General features: G+C 43.8%; 5 protein-coding genes across 5 annotated transcripts; 2 read left to right on the forward strand and 3 right to left on the reverse strand.

Moving 5' to 3' along the window:
- Nucleotides 1-270: 270 nt before the first annotated feature.
- Nucleotides 271-4,016, forward strand: VTP01DRAFT_6353 (uncharacterized protein; the record flags this gene model as incomplete). The annotated part of the gene is made up of 12 exons (XM_069385245.1): nucleotides 271-1,119; nucleotides 1,175-1,261; nucleotides 1,316-1,468; nucleotides 1,519-1,651; nucleotides 1,701-2,203; nucleotides 2,263-2,367; nucleotides 2,420-2,543; nucleotides 2,600-3,037; nucleotides 3,091-3,275; nucleotides 3,332-3,469; nucleotides 3,526-3,939; nucleotides 3,996-4,016. 12 exons carry the CDS (start codon nucleotides 271-273, stop codon nucleotides 4,014-4,016), a joined length of 3,150 nt encoding a protein of 1,049 aa, XP_069242726.1.
- Nucleotides 4,017-4,227: 211 nt separating this feature from the next.
- Nucleotides 4,228-6,377, forward strand: VTP01DRAFT_6354 (uncharacterized protein; the record flags this gene model as incomplete). Its single annotated transcript, XM_069385246.1, has 11 exons — nucleotides 4,228-4,321; nucleotides 4,385-4,949; nucleotides 5,012-5,174; nucleotides 5,237-5,317; nucleotides 5,375-5,505; nucleotides 5,573-5,642; nucleotides 5,695-5,740; nucleotides 5,802-5,873; nucleotides 5,940-6,047; nucleotides 6,103-6,226; nucleotides 6,284-6,377. 11 exons carry the CDS (start codon nucleotides 4,228-4,230, stop codon nucleotides 6,375-6,377), a joined length of 1,548 nt encoding a protein of 515 aa, XP_069242727.1.
- Nucleotides 6,378-6,482: 105 nt separating this feature from the next.
- On the reverse strand, nucleotides 6,483-8,992 carry VTP01DRAFT_6355 (uncharacterized protein; the record flags this gene model as incomplete). Its single annotated transcript, XM_069385247.1, has 10 exons — nucleotides 6,483-6,580; nucleotides 6,643-6,775; nucleotides 6,845-7,330; nucleotides 7,389-7,500; nucleotides 7,565-7,729; nucleotides 7,783-8,050; nucleotides 8,105-8,185; nucleotides 8,257-8,639; nucleotides 8,701-8,782; nucleotides 8,848-8,992. The coding sequence occupies 10 exons, from the start codon at nucleotides 8,990-8,992 to the stop codon at nucleotides 6,483-6,485; spliced, it is 1,953 nt and encodes a 650-aa protein (XP_069242728.1).
- Nucleotides 8,993-11,915: 2,923 nt separating this feature from the next.
- Nucleotides 11,916-12,633, reverse strand: VTP01DRAFT_6356 (uncharacterized protein; the record flags this gene model as incomplete). The annotated part of the gene is made up of 2 exons (XM_069385248.1): nucleotides 11,916-11,996; nucleotides 12,067-12,633. The coding sequence occupies 2 exons, from the start codon at nucleotides 12,631-12,633 to the stop codon at nucleotides 11,916-11,918; spliced, it is 648 nt and encodes a 215-aa protein (XP_069242729.1).
- A 1,853-nt stretch (nucleotides 12,634-14,486) lies between these two features.
- VTP01DRAFT_6357 (uncharacterized protein) lies at nucleotides 14,487-16,143 on the reverse strand (the record flags this gene model as incomplete). The annotated part of the gene is made up of 9 exons (XM_069385249.1): nucleotides 14,487-14,516; nucleotides 14,576-14,609; nucleotides 14,675-15,392; nucleotides 15,449-15,547; nucleotides 15,606-15,662; nucleotides 15,731-15,744; nucleotides 15,805-15,937; nucleotides 16,003-16,044; nucleotides 16,101-16,143. 9 exons carry the CDS (start codon nucleotides 16,141-16,143, stop codon nucleotides 14,487-14,489), a joined length of 1,170 nt encoding a protein of 389 aa, XP_069242730.1.
- Nucleotides 16,144-17,408: the final 1,265 nt, after the last annotated feature.

Raw genomic sequence — 17,408 nt, forward strand, 5'->3', positions numbered from 1 at the left:
TGTTATTCATCGCAAACTTCAACATATCAAGGACGATCTATCGTACTTCATGCGGGGTTGCAATGGCAACCAATGGAGCGAGGTGAAGCCTCCTCACAGCCCGACACGTAGAAAGCACTCTTGTCTTTTCCTCGAGATTAAACTTTTGTAAGTCTAGACTGCTTCCTACCTCTTACATTTCCCGAGACTTACGCATGTTTACAGTGCTGCTTTGAAGTTGGATTAGATCTAACTTCTTAGTTTTGCTCGGATTGACAAAGCAGGTTCACGATGACGAGTCAGCAACAACCGTACCAGCCGCAACAGCAGCAACAACAAGCTTTGCAAGGCGCTCAGCGACCACCATTCAATGACCCTAATGCTGTCGCCGCAGCATCAACCCGTCCTCCTGCACCAGCCGGTCAACCCCAGGGTATGCCATACAGGCCAGCAGGTACGCCACCTCCAAGTATGCAGCCTCCTCCTGGACCAGGCACGCGTTATCGACCCGCGTCTACTCCACCACTACAACATCAAGCAGTACCGAGACCAGGCATGGCTTCACCCATGAGACCTCCTACAACTCCGGGCTATCCTACCCAGTCACCAACTATGGCAGCACGGCCTCTCCCTCCTGGCGCTCGTCCGCCTATGCGACCTCCTATTGGCACCGCTGCGCCTGTTAACAGGCCGATGTCTCCCACTACGGGCTACACGCAACAAGCAGCTGCTCCTCAAGTTGATGCTCGTTCAGCATATGCGGCTCCAGCTACCACAGGTACACCTCCACCCATGAGCCCGACATCTCAGACAAACACACCATTGTCACCGACTGCCAGCGTTTCACATGGTGTTACAGCAGGAACGGATCATCAACGACGTAAAAGAATGTATCCCGAGCAGATCACGAAAGCTTACATGGATCAGCCTGTTAGCCCAGCGGGTGCTTATGGAGGCGTGGCTCCCCAACCACAGTTCGCCGCACCAGCATCTTACGGCCAGCCGGCTCCACCGGCGCCTCAGCAAGCACCTCAGCAGCAATTCCAACAACCATATAATGCTTATAATCAAGGTGCTGTCAACAATTTAACAGCTCAGTTTGGAAATATGCAAATGGGAGGATCGATGGGATCAGTCTCTGTAAGTTTGAACATAACGAACATCATTCAGAAACTAGACTCAAGAATGAATGTAGGCACCTCAATCTGTTGTGCTATCTGGTGCTCGACCTCAAATTTCGCAATTGCATGAACCTCAACCACCTGTACGACTTCCACCTAATGTAAATATCGACATAAATCTATTTCAATGCCATGATTTCTAATACCTGAGTTAGGTTTCGCTAACGGATTCTCCGTACGCCAACTGCGATCCTTCCTACAAATGCTGCACTGTAAATGCCATTCCAGCCACTGAGCAGCTATTGAAAAAGTCGCGTGTGCCGTTGGCATTAGTGCTTGCGCCATATAGAACAGTGAAGGATGGGGATGTAAGTACCCACCAATAAGATACAAACTCGTGTGTTAACGTGTTGCGCAGGAACAAGTGCCCGTCATCACTGATAGTGTGATTGCAAGATGCCGTCGATGCAGAACTTACATCAATCCGTACGTGACATTCGTCGAGGGCGGTCAGCGATGGAAATGTAATATGTGCTATTTGCTCAATGATGGTAAAATCATACGTAAGTTTTGAGTATTACCTCGCTAACTTATTTGTAGTACCTGCTGCTTTTGATTATGATTCTGTAAATCAACAGCCTGCGGATCGATGGAAACGACCTGAACTGAATTACGGATGCGTCGAATTTGTTGCACCTACTGAATACATGGTGCGTCCTCCACAGGCACCCGCGTTTATTTTCGTTATCGATGTATCATATTCAGCTGTTCAATCCGGAATGGTTGCAACGGCAGCTCGCACTATTCTTGATTCGCTAGACCGTATTCCCAATGAAGAAAAGCGAACGTGCGTTGGATTCATCACTGTGGATAGCGCTTTGCACTTTTACAATCTCAACAGTGGATCAGCCGAACCCCAAATGCTTGTTATGTCAGAATTGGATGACGTTTTTCTTCCATCTCCTAGCGATCTACTCGTCAATCTGGCTGATAACATGGAAGCCATCAAATCTCTTCTCGAAAAACTGCCGGAGATGTTCAAGGATACCGTGAATGTTAGCAATGCTCTGGGAAGCGCTCTTCAGGCTGCTTTCAAGATGGTGGTACGTAGCCCGTAACCCACGTGGGTAATCCTTTTCAGTAACGATTTGCCACCATGTAGTCTGCAAGCGGTGGTAAAATTATTTGCTTGCAATCCACCTTGCCAAATGTTGGTGTCGGGGCACTTAAGCCGCGCGAGGATGTTAAACTGTTAGGCACTGCAAAGGTAATCTACGGGAACGTCTGCAAAGTTTCCGTTTCGTTAATTTGATTTTTAGGAAACTACGCTGTTGAATGCAGCCTCGCCGTTCTATAAATCGTTCGCAGTCGATTGTTCGCGTTCTCAGGTTGCATGCGATATGCTCATATTTGGCGGACAATACTCGGACGTCGCTACTTTGAGTAAGTTCCTTTCCCCAGCTCTGGACTAGAACAAATCCAACTGAAACGATGTGAAGGTTGTTTGCCCCATTATACGGCCGGTCAAACATACTATTATCCTGGCTTCAATGCTGCCAGAACGGAAGATGCTATGAAGTTCGCACATGAATTTTCGGAACTTCTCGCCGAGAGAATAGGTCTCGAAGCAGTTATTCGTATTAGAGCATCCCGCGGCTTGCGTATGAATGCCTTCCATGGTAATTTCTTCATTCGATCGACCGACCTGCTCGCCCTGCCAAATGTACCTCGCGATCAGTCCTACTGCGTTGAAGTCGTAATAGAAGATGATATCAAGACACCGACGGTATGCTTCCAAACCGCTCTCTTACATACAACATGCGATGGAGAACGACGCATCCGGGTAATCACTTTGTGTATACCAGTCACCAACTCTATATCTGAACTGTACGCAAGCATCAATCAAGAAGCTGTCACTGCCTACTTGGCAAACAAAGGTATATCGAACCATATTATATCGTTAATATCATTTTTCTCACAAATATCACAGCTGTTGAACGGGCCTTAACCTCGAAACTGGACGATGCCCGTGATGCCATCGTAAACAAGGTGGTTGATATGCTAGGTGTTTATAAAGCTCACGTGCTCGGCTCCGGCCCAGGATCAACTCCTCAACTCATGGCTCCCAGCAGTATGAACTTGCTGCCGCTCATGGCACTTTGTCTTATTAAACATGTACGTAAGGATCCGATTATAGATTGGATATCAATTATCTCATCAAGGTACTTTAGGACGGTTTGCGACAAAGCTCGCAAATTCCTACTGACTTGCGATCAAATGCTATGAATCTGCTGCGTACCATGCCTTTACAATTGCTTATGCCTTATCTGTACTCCAATTTATATTCTTTGCACAATATGCCCCCCGAGGTACGTCATGCGCTGTATTTACTGAAAAATGTCCAATGATGACATAGATGAAATAGGCTGGTGATTTCACCGAGAATGGCGTTGCCTTCCCTCCAGTTCTGAATCTGACAGCCGAAAATCTAGAGCCACATGGCTGCTACTTGCTCGAAAACGGACAGAACATTTACATCTGGGTTGGTCGCGGTGTGGTGCCGCAACTTTGCGTTGACCTTTTCAACGTCAAATCTTACGAAGGTCTTCGAGGCGGCAAATTGACACTGCCTGTGCTGGAGACTGCTTTGAACAAGAAAGTCAACATGCTTGTAGGCAAGATCCGAGAAATGCGGCGCGGTAACTACTATCCTACTCTCTACCTGGTTAAAGAAGATGGCGACCCATATCTCCGCCTATGGTTCCTATCACATTTGGTTGAGGATCGCACAGATAATATTATGAGCTACCAGCAATTCCTCCAGCATCTGAAGGATAGGGTAAGCCACTAAGATATCCAGGTTAATGGAATGTGTATTGACTTTGGCGACTTTAGGTCAGCTCCGGATCTTTCTAAGCAGAAATGTGAAAAGAAAAAATAAGGAAAAAAAGTTTTGTATGCGAGATTCACCAATACCAATACAGGACAAACTACTGGACATTATTAAATCTAAAGGAGGGCTACCAGATAATAGATAGTAACCTGCGTATGCTGCACCTTCTAAGTCTTTCTAAATTGAGTTATTGCAGCGCGGTTTCAGTGGTTGCACAAAGCATTTTTTTCATTCATGGCTGCAGGAATAGACAAAGGATCTGAACGAGAGATTTATACTGCTTGTAAAAACAGGAACAAAGATTCAATTCAGCGCATCAGAGATCTTGGCAAGTGTGTGTGATTATCTCAAGTGTCTGGCTATTTGTTAATTGCAACGCATAATCGAGCAGAATCACAGATTGCGCGTCTAGAGCTCGAAATCCAGGAGAAGAAGCAACGAACTTCCTGCCTTCACACATATGGACGCAAATGCACGCAGTTTATTGAGCGAAAACGTGTGTATAATGACGTACTAGAGCGGATCGCCGAGAATGACAGGATCGATTGGATCGAGCTACAGCAACAACGTAAACAAGATGAATCTGTTTCAGGGCACAGCGTAGAATCTCTGTGTCGTATCCTCGAACGAATTCTACTCGGTAGCACAGATGCTGCCAAAGATGATATATGTCGCGATATCGAGCGAACGATACGCCAAGAAGATCCAAAACTAGTGCTGTCATGCATAACTCGGATGATAAGGGAACAACGGTTGGACCAGGAAAGGCTACAAGTCGACGATACCATATGGAAAGAAAAGCTGCAGAAGGTTGAGCATAAATATCTTGCACGGGACATAGCGCAAAGGCGAGAAGAGCGATCAACGTTAGCACGACATGCGACTCAAGCACAGTTACAATTGAAGGCTAAAGTTCGGCAATTGTATCCTGACATCGAAGTCCAACAAGCTGTATTGTAAGTACTAGACGATAAAGCTCCGTTGTCATTCTAGTAGCCTGTGACGTTTCATATATCAGAAAATGCGCGTATGCCAAAGCTGCAAACCAAGAAGCTGCAGCTCAACTGCAAGCGATCGATTCTTACGTCAAAAATCTGGAGGCTGAGGTTGAGTCTTACCGCGCTGTCGAAAATGATTTGACAAACCAACACGCAGTAACAGAAGCTGCAGCCGACGTAGCAGTAAGCGTTTTTTTTTCCTATCACACTGTAGTTACTTTGCTGACTATAATGGATCGAAACAGGTCAAAACGCTTGAACGGGTAAGACGATTGCTGGTGACGAATAAGCAATGTCGCTCAGAACTGGATGAACGTCGGAAAAAGGTAGAGAGTTATATATTATTTGGTCACTAGAGCATATTAACAGAGAGCCGCACATAGATATTCGACCAAGAAAAACAGCGAGCAGAAAGATTACTAAATGACCTTGCAAATGTCAAGGATGCTCTTCTTGGTAGCATCCGAAGGAACGTAGATGCCTTCTATGAGACTCTGTTGACCCCAAATACATGGTAATAAGTCGGGCCTTGCATTAATATAGTTTGATCGCGTTTCTGATATTTTTCTTTTAAACAAAAGTCTGTCAAACCAGCCGGAAAATGCTCGCCTGGATCTGATCAAACAAACGTTAAACCCAAACTTCTCAATAGTAAGCTCCGTTTACTTTTATTTTATACACCTGGAGCTAATTTCCTTTACAGTCCCGAGAAGGAGCCTTGAACACGCTAGCTGACGCACTGTGTCGCGGTAAGAGGAACACAGGAAACTCCTTTATCATTCAATGCCTTTACGATTTTGGTGTGTATAGCGAACTGTCTTACTATCGATTTCACTGCCGGCCAAGACAAACCAGATATGAGAGTGGACATTGAGAATACTGGTGAGTGATTCACTCCTCGGGAAACAGAGTTCGGAACTGTTGACATGCTTCAACGAAAAATAATAGCTACGAGGTGGCAAAATGATTTGCTTAAGACTGGATCGTCGGTAGAGCTCAGCACTGCTCATCGCGATGGTATCGATGTGCTCGTACAATTGGCTGATGCTATATCAGGTATACTACTGCGCTTGCGAATAGTTTTTTCTTTGTCGTATTAAATGAACCTTAGAACATGTACAAAAACGTGAAAAACACTTTATCAGCTCTCAAGAGCAAGCAATCCAATCAAAGCTGAGCCAGCTCAAACAATTAGATAAGCAGATTGTCCAGTTGATGGATGCTATTGAAGAAAGGTACCATTTGGCTGTTTTCTCATGGATTGTTTATTCATTGGAAATTTCACGTTGCAGACAAATCATCAAAGATGGATCACTTGGTGTCGATTATACCCTCCAAGAAAAGACATTGCAAGAATGGATATCGACTCTCAAAGAAAAACAGTAAACAGGCACTGTGTACAAAACGTTTCTTTGTGGTAAATCAACTCGAAGAACAACATGTGCAAATGAAGATCAAGCAAAACAAACAAAATGGGTCTGCAATAAACGACTATACAATGTTATCGTAGCTCCAGATGCGCGCTCTGTTGTCCCCGGAACCGGTGGCGAAGACTGGTCTTCCATGTGGACTGATGGCAACTGATATAACTAGATGACAAACACTCTGTTATACTCTTGCATGGAAAACATGGGCATATATGCTCTCGTACCTGAATTTCTATGTCCCTGAAGCATGAATTGTGTCTGACCCGTGCGAGGATCCCAGAATTGTACGCCGCGGTCCTTCGATCCAGACACGATCCATCGTCCGTCAGGTGTGCATGCTACTGAGAGTACAAAGTCCTGGGAGAAAAGGGACGTCGGATATAAGTTGGATGTATGGCTAGTGTAGTGCATGTGTATAAAGTTTACCTTATGTCCGTTGAACGTCATCTTGCAAGGTCCTCGCGATCTGTCTCTTTCGATACCATAGCCACGACCTTCATGTGTGCCCAACTGCCAGAGCTTCAGGGTTTTGTCTAAGCTGCCACTGATAAGTGTTCGGCCATCAGGCATAAATGCAACCGAATAGACGCTATCCTTGTGCCCCTCCAATCGTTCCAAAGCTTCACCAGTCTGTACGTCCCAGACCCGAACCATCTTGTCTAAGCTGCCTGCCGCTACAAGACGACCATCTGGTGATATTGCTACACTGGTTACGCCGGGATCTTTTGGTTCTGAGTCTGTAATCTGAAGAATATGTGTGCATTTGCCTTCAACGAGACTCCATATCCGTACAGTACGGTCGCCAGAGCCAGATGCGATAATACGACCGTCTCTGCTGTAATCAAGGGAATATATGTCTTGCTCATGGCCTATAAAACATTGTCGTACACGTCTGTTGGTAATATCCCAGACCTAGAAAGGTACTGTTTAGCATCATCTGGTCAAGGACACTGTCGTCTAGTTTACATACTCGTATTTTCTTATCTTCTGCTCCTGTCGCCAGATACATTCCGTCAGGACTAAAGCACACAGAACGAATGTAAAGATCCCCTTCTTTCAATGCAGAGTCATCTTGTAAAACGCTGGATAGCATCACAGATCAGCGAATACTTTGCATATTTCGGATACACTGCGAATCGTACTCACCAGATTTGGTGACCGGTAGCAACCTCGTAAATGAATGTAGATCGATTACAACCTGCTGCTAGATACCGGCCATCCATACTGAATTTGACGCAGCACACAACGCTAGTGTGATCCAAGGTATGTACAAGGTTCACGTTTACATAGCGTGGTATTTTTGGGTTGAATCTACAGATTTGCATCAGTTAAACGAAGAAGCCTGGAGTTCTTAATGTACATACAATGCAAACCAGTCTTGACCCTCGATCTTCATGTTTGCTGGCACACTTTCAGGATCTACATCTGCCAAAGCGCCCGGAGGAACAGCAGGAGGAGGACCTCCCATCTTTGAAATACTTCCGGAAGATCTGTGTGTCATAACTCCAAGTCCAGGCATTGAAGTTGACTTCCTCTTTTCAGCAGGTGGAGCATCAGCGCCAGGTAAATGTCCGGGTTGAGACGATGGAGTTCCGGGAGGACCTCCAGAACGTGCCGGGTATCCATAAGCTCCTAAGCCAGAGTAAGCATCAAAAATTCTATACCTAAACGCCTACGTTAACTAACCATTTTCCGGTGGGATATGCCTTGGGTATGGACCAGGAGATGGTGATGTAGGCATTCGTCCACCATACATTGCGGGAGCACCTATGTCGAAACACGATTGTTAGGGTTCCATTGTGTAAGAACAATGCATCATTGTTTTTCCGTAACCTTACCGGGAGGTGGAGGTAAAGGCATATTTGGAGAACCATTCATTGACGGTGGGGGTGGACCTTGAGGCTGGGGTGGTCTTGATGTTGGTGGATGACTATGTGCGTAACCAGGATACTGTGGTGATTGATCCAGCATTTGGGTGGGAGGTCCCAAATTTGATTGAGTACTGCTGCTACCATGCTGTTGAGCATTCATGATGCCACCAAAATAGCCGGAACCAGGTCCAATAGGAGGTGGGCCGCCCGCAGCTGTTGGCGGATGATGTTCAGGAGGAGCTGCTGCATTTGGCGGAGCAGCAGAGCCAGGACGAGCAGCTGGTTGCTGTCCACTCCGTGCTTGAGCCTGCTCTAACTGTTGTCGTAGTCTAGCGATCTCTTCTTCATAGCTATGGAAGGGCATTAAAATTGGACATTGCAGCCCCAGCTGGATGTAAGCGGAAGACCTACTGTCTTTTTAGTGCTTGCTGTGACTTTTCCAGTTCCAGCAAACTCTGCTGGAAGTTATTCATTTCTTGAATCTGAGCATTCACTGCCATTCAAATCAATGGTGAGTTTTGAGTTGCTGACATTGATAATCGTCAGTCCTCTGTTTACTTTTTTGTTCAAAATCGTCGCGCTGACTTTTGCAAGCATAAGCTTCGTGAGCTAGTTGTTCAAACTCGACACGAATCGTGTCCAGCATCTCCACTATACGATTCTGCGGAGCAGGTACCATAGGACGGTGATTATATACCGACATGATCTAGTTTCTGACAACTGAGATGTTACTTCTACAGAGTCTCAAATACCGGCTTACCTTTGATATTACTATGAGACTAAGCTCTGTAAAATAAAGAAGCAGCTTTTGCTAATATTCCCAGGGGAGATTTCGTTCACAATGGTAAAATAAAGTGAATGACGCGTTATAATCCGTAGCTGAGAAACCCGTTGTGTGGCGAAAGACAATCAAACGGCACAAACGACACGTTCTGGGTAACCCCGATTCTTGCTTGCTGCACCTGAAAAACTCAAAAAAGTCACACTAGAAAGATTCAAGGTGCATCCGTGTTGAGGCACCGCGATGAAAAGAGGCAAGTTCAGACCCTACTCATTATGGTATAGTCTGCAGCAACTGTGTGACGTTGCACAATGCGTACGCTTTGTGGACGACCTTACCAAAAATGGCTCAACCTTGCGAACCTCCCCCCCATTTCCTTAATCCCCCATGTCACGCGGAGGCCCAAATGTAGAGCAGTTTAGGGTTTGAGGGGGGATGTGGCGGATTGAAGGGGGGAATTCAAGCAATGCTTCTTGCTTTGTAACTCTATCAAAATTCACAGAGTCCAAGGACTAACATAAAGTTTTAATAGAGCTACATCCATGATACACCTGTTATGTTACGTAGTACAAAAAACTGAATCAAAAGTCTTCAAACACGCCTGCACCAAAACAAGACTTGAGTAGATACCAAACTTTGTGGATGGCTCTTGAGAAGCAAGGAGCGAGAATAAGATTTAATGATTGGTTTCTTATTCTAAAGTCTTTAGAGCGAGAGAACAACCTCAGATTTGGATTGTAACCACTAGGTCCATTGCAATCAAAAAGATCAGGCAATGGTAGAAAGACCAGAAGTAATATTCCTTCACTGATGGAAGAGGCTTTGGAAGATTAGTATTTAGGATCTTTAAGGACAAGTGCACAAAGTCTTTGAAAAAGAATAATCTTTTAAAACGAAGGTTAACGCTTTGATTTATACAAGACAAAGCCGACATGTCAAGTTTCATATCCAAAAATCATTGTCTGACAGCGACACAGACGCTTGATCATTAACTTCAAACAATCGACGACTATGTCATGAATTTGATGATAGAAGGCTACTTGAGTAGCGTCAACACCCGAGCATACCCAAAGAATATATCTAATTTTCGACAGACAATTTCCATAGCCAATCTTACTGCATAACGTTCAAGCTGACACACTCTACGCACGAAGAAGCACAAGTCGAATCTAATAATTGCGTCCAGAGTCCAATCTGCAAGAATATGGCATATAATCAAGAAATCAACGCAAAACGTTACTCTGGGTGCTCCAAATGGAGTTACTGAAATGGATGAAGAAATGCTACCAATAGTATCGACCATAACTAAGCATGTATGGAACGATTTGATTAGTTTCTAATGGGCACTTTTTACATGTATTTTTCTGCCCAATAAAACCCAATACTCTCTCAAAGCCAATGAGCGGTCTCCTAGTCTTCTTGAGATTAAATGTGATGCAATTTACAAAGGCCACTTCATAATGGGCTCTCGCCTCGAAAGGGAATGTCGCCATAGATCGAATTTCGAATTTGCGTCCACGAGATGGTAATTTGTAATGAAAGTATGGATCCACATATGATTAAATAGATCCTATTCTTATTTCATACCATTGAACTAGACCAAGGAAACTATACCTATGGAAGGTTTTCATGTATTTTGGATGAGGAAAAGATGCATAAACTACAGTTCTCGTACTGTCCACTAATAATGGACACTTCACTTCCAGAAACCCCGCGGACGAGCAACTTTGATCATCCGTATCTCCAAAACTACTCATATTATCAATCTCAAATTAATTCTGAATGTTGTTCACATGTCAAAGAAGAGTATATTAAAAGACGATGTACAGATTATTTCTCATTGGGAAGATATGTGGGCTCAAAGTGTATCCATCAATGGATACATTTCCCAATTAGTACCCATTAACAAAAACGTATGGTGACCATTGGAAATATCGGTTTTCCGAACTTTATAACGCTCTACATCAGAATTTCTGAATGGATGGACCTACGAATAATCCAGCGAGAAATACATCTTCAATCTTTAGTAGTCTGGTTTTTTTCCTTTGTATGGCTCGCATACAAAAATTAGACTCCTAATTCCAGTATATGCTTAGTAAGTGATTACAATGTAAGCTATGTCTCTCCAATTTTTGCGGAAACCAAGGTATCTTCCCTGCATTGCTGACCAGTAATATCATGCAAACTTCCATAGTAGTTACCATGTGTTACCGAAGACCGAATCCTGTGGCAAATGCACAGTCAATTTATATCGACTTGCCTTTGGTTCTATCCATGGCAGCATCAGTTGAGGCATTTGCTTTATATCCAAATCTAGCTTTCTTTACGACAATATGTGACATAATACCTTTAGAATAGGCTTGATCACCTCAACTCCCGCAAAGTTGATCGATAGGTTACACAACATAACTTGATGTTCGCTCCACCCTTGTTCCTCGCTCTCCCCGAACCTTAACTTCGCGAAGCGGTTACTATTTCTGCTTGGTATCTGCTCCTTCTACATCTTATTAATAGTAAGCGGACGACGTAACACAGTATGCTCCACCAGTCACCTCAATATAATAGATCACTTTGATGCTTTTTCCAGATAGCATCGAAAGAGGATCGCCTCCCAAAAAAATGTGGACTTGACATGCAAATCAGAGACATATGATATGTATGCATGGTGCGTACTACGTCTGGGAATATGCATCTTTGTCGATCTGTTCTCCATCGCCGGATGTGCATGTGCACCTTGTAGAACACCGGAATCAAGGCTAGACACGGTCAATGCATATGTAAGCTTTATTCTATGAATGATGCAAATCAGATATACAATATCTATTTACATGAAGCGAAAATAGAACTAATCCTCATTAGGTGACAAGCCGTTCTCACCTAGTGTCATGCCCCTGTTGCGCCAGAATGATTTTCCGTATGTTACCAACTAGCAAATCCAGTCTAAATCAACTGCGGATCCGGAAATGATTTTGATATAAAAGCCCGGACCAACTCACCAATTCCTCCCCTTTCTTGATCTTTCGGTTGCCGAGCACAAAGATCCCAACCTTAATCTGTCGTGTATGCTCGTCCATGTAATTTAAGAAACAAACATTCGGTCCCTGTCCGATGCCTCGGAAATCATTGCAAAAGCGAGCTTCGTTGCCATACTTTGCAGCATCTATCGATAGATCTGTGCCGAATCGCAAAACATAATCAGATGTAGGGTCGTAGGTCTTGTATTCAACAACTCCAAGGTAATCAATAATCAGTTGCCGTGGTTGAAGCGTTTGCGCCGCGTACAAGCCATAAGCACCATAGCAAGGATGATTCTTATCCGTTATTTTCCGGATCTTTACATTGCGTCGTTGTTCTTTCGTGCTAGGATAGTTAATGCCTTTGACATTGACATGGTCGTTCAGAAATTGTGGAGTCTGCACGTCCAGTGGAGCTTTTGCTGATCGTGGATCGAATCTCGCACGCAACTCTGCAGGCACTTTGGGTGACCATACCAGCCTTTCAATATAGTTCACTTCGGGTGTCCAGCCTGAAGGCGAAGGCGCAATTTTGACATCTCGGTACATGTTGAGGGCGAGAGTTCCTGTTCATATCGTGTGGCGCATGCTAATCTGCCTTTTTTCCATTACCTTTTATGGAATCCTTCTTTTAGTAACCCACCTCCTCTTTGAGCCGAAAACACTAGTACGGCTAGACTTTAAAAATGTTTTCCTCCTGTTATTGGCTGTTTGCCACCTTTTTTCAAGAGTTCGCTGTGAGCAACATTTTTTCTGGAGGCTGTAGCGATTTGAGGAGTGGGTGGAGGGCTGGTTTTTTGATGGAAACCTATAGTTAGCTAATTTATATAATTTTCACACGCGTTGGATGGAAGAGTGTATAACACGAAATGAGCTATAAAATTCATGTTCACTTTTGGAGTTTGGCAGATAGAACAGACACCAATCTGAGGATTGGGACTTGAAAGATTTTGGATATTCAGCAACTAACGCAAGGAGGGTTACACCACGTCTACTGATAAAAATCCATGATCATTGGTGTCTTTGCATGACGTAAGGAGCGTTCAACAGCTGTTTTAGATACTAAATCGATTCCACGATATGGATCGAAAGATCAATACTGTACTCCACAGTCGCTCCTTTTATTGCACCAAGACGCGGTTCCGGATACTGATATGAATTTAGGGCAATGAATTGAGCCTGTATATTACGTGCATACTAATCCTGTGGTGTGAAGCAAAACTACATAATTGATTTCGCTTCCACATTTTCGGTATTCCATCTGAATTCCATTTCCATAGATCTCGAAGATATACCTTTTTCGGAATATCTGCGTATAGCCGTTTTACCCATTGTTTCTCCTGATAACAGAATTTTATTGCCATGATCATAAAATGGCAAGACCCTTCCTCCTTTTCTCTTCTCTTTCTGCCACAGAAATATTGAAGACAATCAAGAAAATATGCTGGAATACTGCCCATTTTAATATACGGACCGACTCCTTGATGGTAGGATAAAGCATGCATATGAACATCTCTCCATTGCCTCCTTTGCATATCAAGTCGCGCCGTGCTTTCAACATCGTTTCTGGCGTTTATGAATGTCTGTATTTTGTTCTCTTTGGCGTATCAAGTCGAGGTTTTCTTTCATCATCTGCTCTGATGCAAGTGCAGACTTCCCTCCATCGTGGTCTCTGGTATCGATAGATACCGTCCATTGTTCTCTTTACTTATGATTGTAATGATTTTAATGAGGCCCTTGGTGCACTTGCCCGCACCCCGCCACAGTGACCGATTCCCGCTCCTACAGCGTGGAAGACGATGCCAATAAAGCTAGTCTATCTGTGATCTAAAGTTATTACTCTCTATCAACTATATCTCTCTCCTTATCCTTTAAGAAAACGAGCATAGGTCTGAATAACCCGGAATTCCACAGCGCTGTGCTTGCAGAAGCGAAGCGGATGCAAAAATGCCGGAGAATGGAGGTTCATGAAGGCCAAGCGAGGTCATAATTATCAATGCGGATTTCACTGAAAACCTTTTCGGTTACGGGAACGAGCGCAGCGACTCTAAAAGACACCTTTTACTCTTTGTCTAAAAACCAAAAAAAAAAAAAATACGATAAAACACACTGCTGGGGGCTACCTCCTAATGTCTTTAGAATGGTGATGGCGGCCATATGGGTTTCCTTTCTGCTACTCGGCAGTGTCTGATTGATCATATAAGACATATCGGTAGTAGATTATGGAATTCTACCTTCAATAATAGAGAATACGTGCCGCATAGAGCACAATGATGCACATTCCATCAAATTACATACAAATCGGTCGGTTCGATAGAAAGGTATATTAGATACATGTGCGACAAAAAGTGGTTAATAAGTGGAAAGGAGGAGGGATCATGGAAAACTCCTGACTTCTATCATTACAAAAGTTCAACGAAGTTGGCCGGAAACTATTAAGCTTATGAGCCGATCCTAAATTTCCTACCAGTACTTTTAAGTGATTACATACTATACCGGTTCGAGATCCAAGTTTTCCAGTCCACCTGCGCCAAAATGAATCCGTCAAAACCAAGCTTTTAGAGACCTTAATAATCTCGTGTAGACTTACCAATCCTGCTGTGTTTCCGTACGTTTTACAATTGTTATAATGTCGCCTTTTCTGAACGGAAGATCGCCATCTTGTTCCCCCGCGAAGTTGAACAAAGCACGAGCTCGCTTCTCTGTCGTGTCGGTTCTGGCTGGTTCCCTCGGTAAATTATATCCTGTATAGCCGGGTGAAGTAGAACCATCGAAACCTTGTGCACCATATGAATCACCATATGAACGACCAAATGGGCTGCTATACCCTCCGCCTCCACCTGTCGAATTCTCGCGAATATTTGCTCGGCTAAACCTACATTGATCGTTCTCAGGTGTCGCGCCGTAGACAGGTTGTGAATTATACATTGTGCCTGCACGCCCAAGAGGCCTACCACGTACGCCATTGCTTCGATCTCCGAAAGAGTTTCCATTGCCCTGCATGAATGAAAATCTTCCATCTCTTGCGTAGCTATTGAAGCTATTGCTGCGGAAACGAGCATCAAGGGCTAGATATAAAGGATCGGCTTGAGGTGGTGGTGGAATAGTGCCGTTAAGAAGTTCCCTGACAGAAACTTTGCGACCATACATCTTGGCGTTTGCATCGAACCGTTCAAGAATGACTGATCCTTCCAGTGATACACCGGCAAAAAGTCCTCGTGTCTTGCTGTACGAGTACACAGCTGCAACGCTCTTTACGGATGCCGTTCCTGAGGCTTCGGCGTTGCGTCCAATCGGTCCAGCAGCCACTAAATTCAAGGGTGAGTGGTTGGCGGAAGCAGATGCATGTGTTGGAATTACTAACCAGAAATGTTTCCACCTAGCGTTATGCTACCATGATGCATGAACGTTTTTACTGCAGCCGTCGTATTAAGCACCATTACAAAATCCGTCAGCTCGGCGCCTACATAAGCAATTTTGTAAGACATGTAAACAACTTCATTCTCAACGCATGTACTTGCCAACTTGACCGCCAAACCCCATGCCGCCAGTCATGATAGCCGCAGGTGCAGACCATGCTTCAAGGGAGAACGGGGAATCGTTGTAAGTAACTTTGCAAATCACTTTAAGTTCAGAAATCACGTACATCCATCTGGAAGTCTGTTGTGCGATAATCAGATATTAATTTCATGCAAAGAGGGCGTATTTTATTATACCTACCTCGCAATAACTAAACCGGAACCCGCTCTGCCGGAAAACACAAACCCAGCTTTTAGCACTGTAAAGATCGCCAAACCTTTGGCGTGAGCTAGAATGCTTGGAGGAATGATCTTGTCCAGTCCTTGGCCTGGGTCTATTGTTACGATTGTAAGTATGGCTATTGTTGGCAAGTTTGGCTCTATGGTCTTGGCGCCCTACCTATAAAGCTGTTGAGAATACGAGTCGCCTTGCGACATTCCGCTACGTAAATTTGTTAGCATATAATACGAGACTGCTCTCTGTGTATCAATGCCTACATGCGAGACTAGACGGCAACGGAGAGTTGATTTGGAACGACATTGTTAGCCAAGGGAAAAGAGCGAGCTCGTGACACAAAGAAGCTCCAGAAAGCTCGGCAGCCGAAGTTTTCGATCGATAATCTGGCTTTTTTCCGAGCTTGAATTGCCGACGATGGGAGGTCCGTGCGGCGAGTATGCATAATGGAAGGGAACGCATGCAGGAAAATACTGGCTATCTTTCGCCTTCTCATTATGCATCCCTCAATATGAAAATATTTCTTTAATAACTCAATTTATCTTTGTCTACATTCCACGCGAAGTTATTCTCAATAACAGCAAGCCGCCCAAAAGATTTTGCTTAAACTTTTAATATCGTACTTCGAGGCCGATAACACATCATTGAGAGTCAGACCCTGTGGATTTAGAGACACTGCTTATGCAAACATATCTAGCTCCTTCGAGATCGTCCGAGATATAGCTTCATACTCATTGCTATAACTACAGTAGATCCCAATCTCTCAATAATTTCATCTTCTTTTAGGAACCGACAAAACACAGTAAATTATGTCTACACCTCGTTATTTTCTAATTTCTACGCTCAGAGGGAAGTAGACAGGCTTAACGGGATTTTACTTTTGCTAATCATGGATTTATAATTGAAAACGGAAAAGATGTAAGTGTCAATGATTTGATGTGAAAAGAACTGCAATACTCGTTGATAGAACTCTGTTTTGCTTGGACGCCATGCATAGCGGATTTGTAAGCTTTTAAAGCTGTATTGTAATATCCTTATTACCGCTTTCCTCATATTCAGCAAAATTTAAGACTGTGTACTAGGTATACTTCAATTTCTCTTGTAGAGATAATTGGTGACTGTATCCTACTCTACTGTATGTAGTTCGTGCTGGTCTAAAAAACAAGAAGTCTCTTAACATTATAAATATCACCGATTGACATATGAATGCATTGCGGGTAAACTACTCCATACATGGTACATGGATGCAATCCCGTTAAAGTTTTTACTTCCTCTTATTTCTATTCCTTCAAGGAACATGAAGGTAGAAATTAACGGGAATCTATGTATTTTGCAAATCCTCTTGATGCTCTTTAACATGTCGCTTATCGGTTTGCCATTCCTACTCTTCCTCAATGAATTTGGTTATCTGCTCGTTTGTCAAATATTGATGCACGGCTCTAACACTGGGGTATCTAATGCGTAAATGGAATAGTGTTGCCTGAGGCAGATTACTGAACTTCCAAAAAGTCAACCTCGCTATTTACAACATCTCTTTTAGTCCGACGTTTTCAAGGGAACGAGCAGGTTCA

This window comes from Rhizomucor pusillus, assembly GCF_041956525.1.
Source record: "Rhizomucor pusillus strain CBS 183.67 unplaced genomic scaffold VTP01scaffold_3, whole genome shotgun sequence".
Classification (NCBI taxonomy): Eukaryota; Fungi; Mucoromycota; class Mucoromycetes; order Mucorales; family Lichtheimiaceae; genus Rhizomucor; species Rhizomucor pusillus.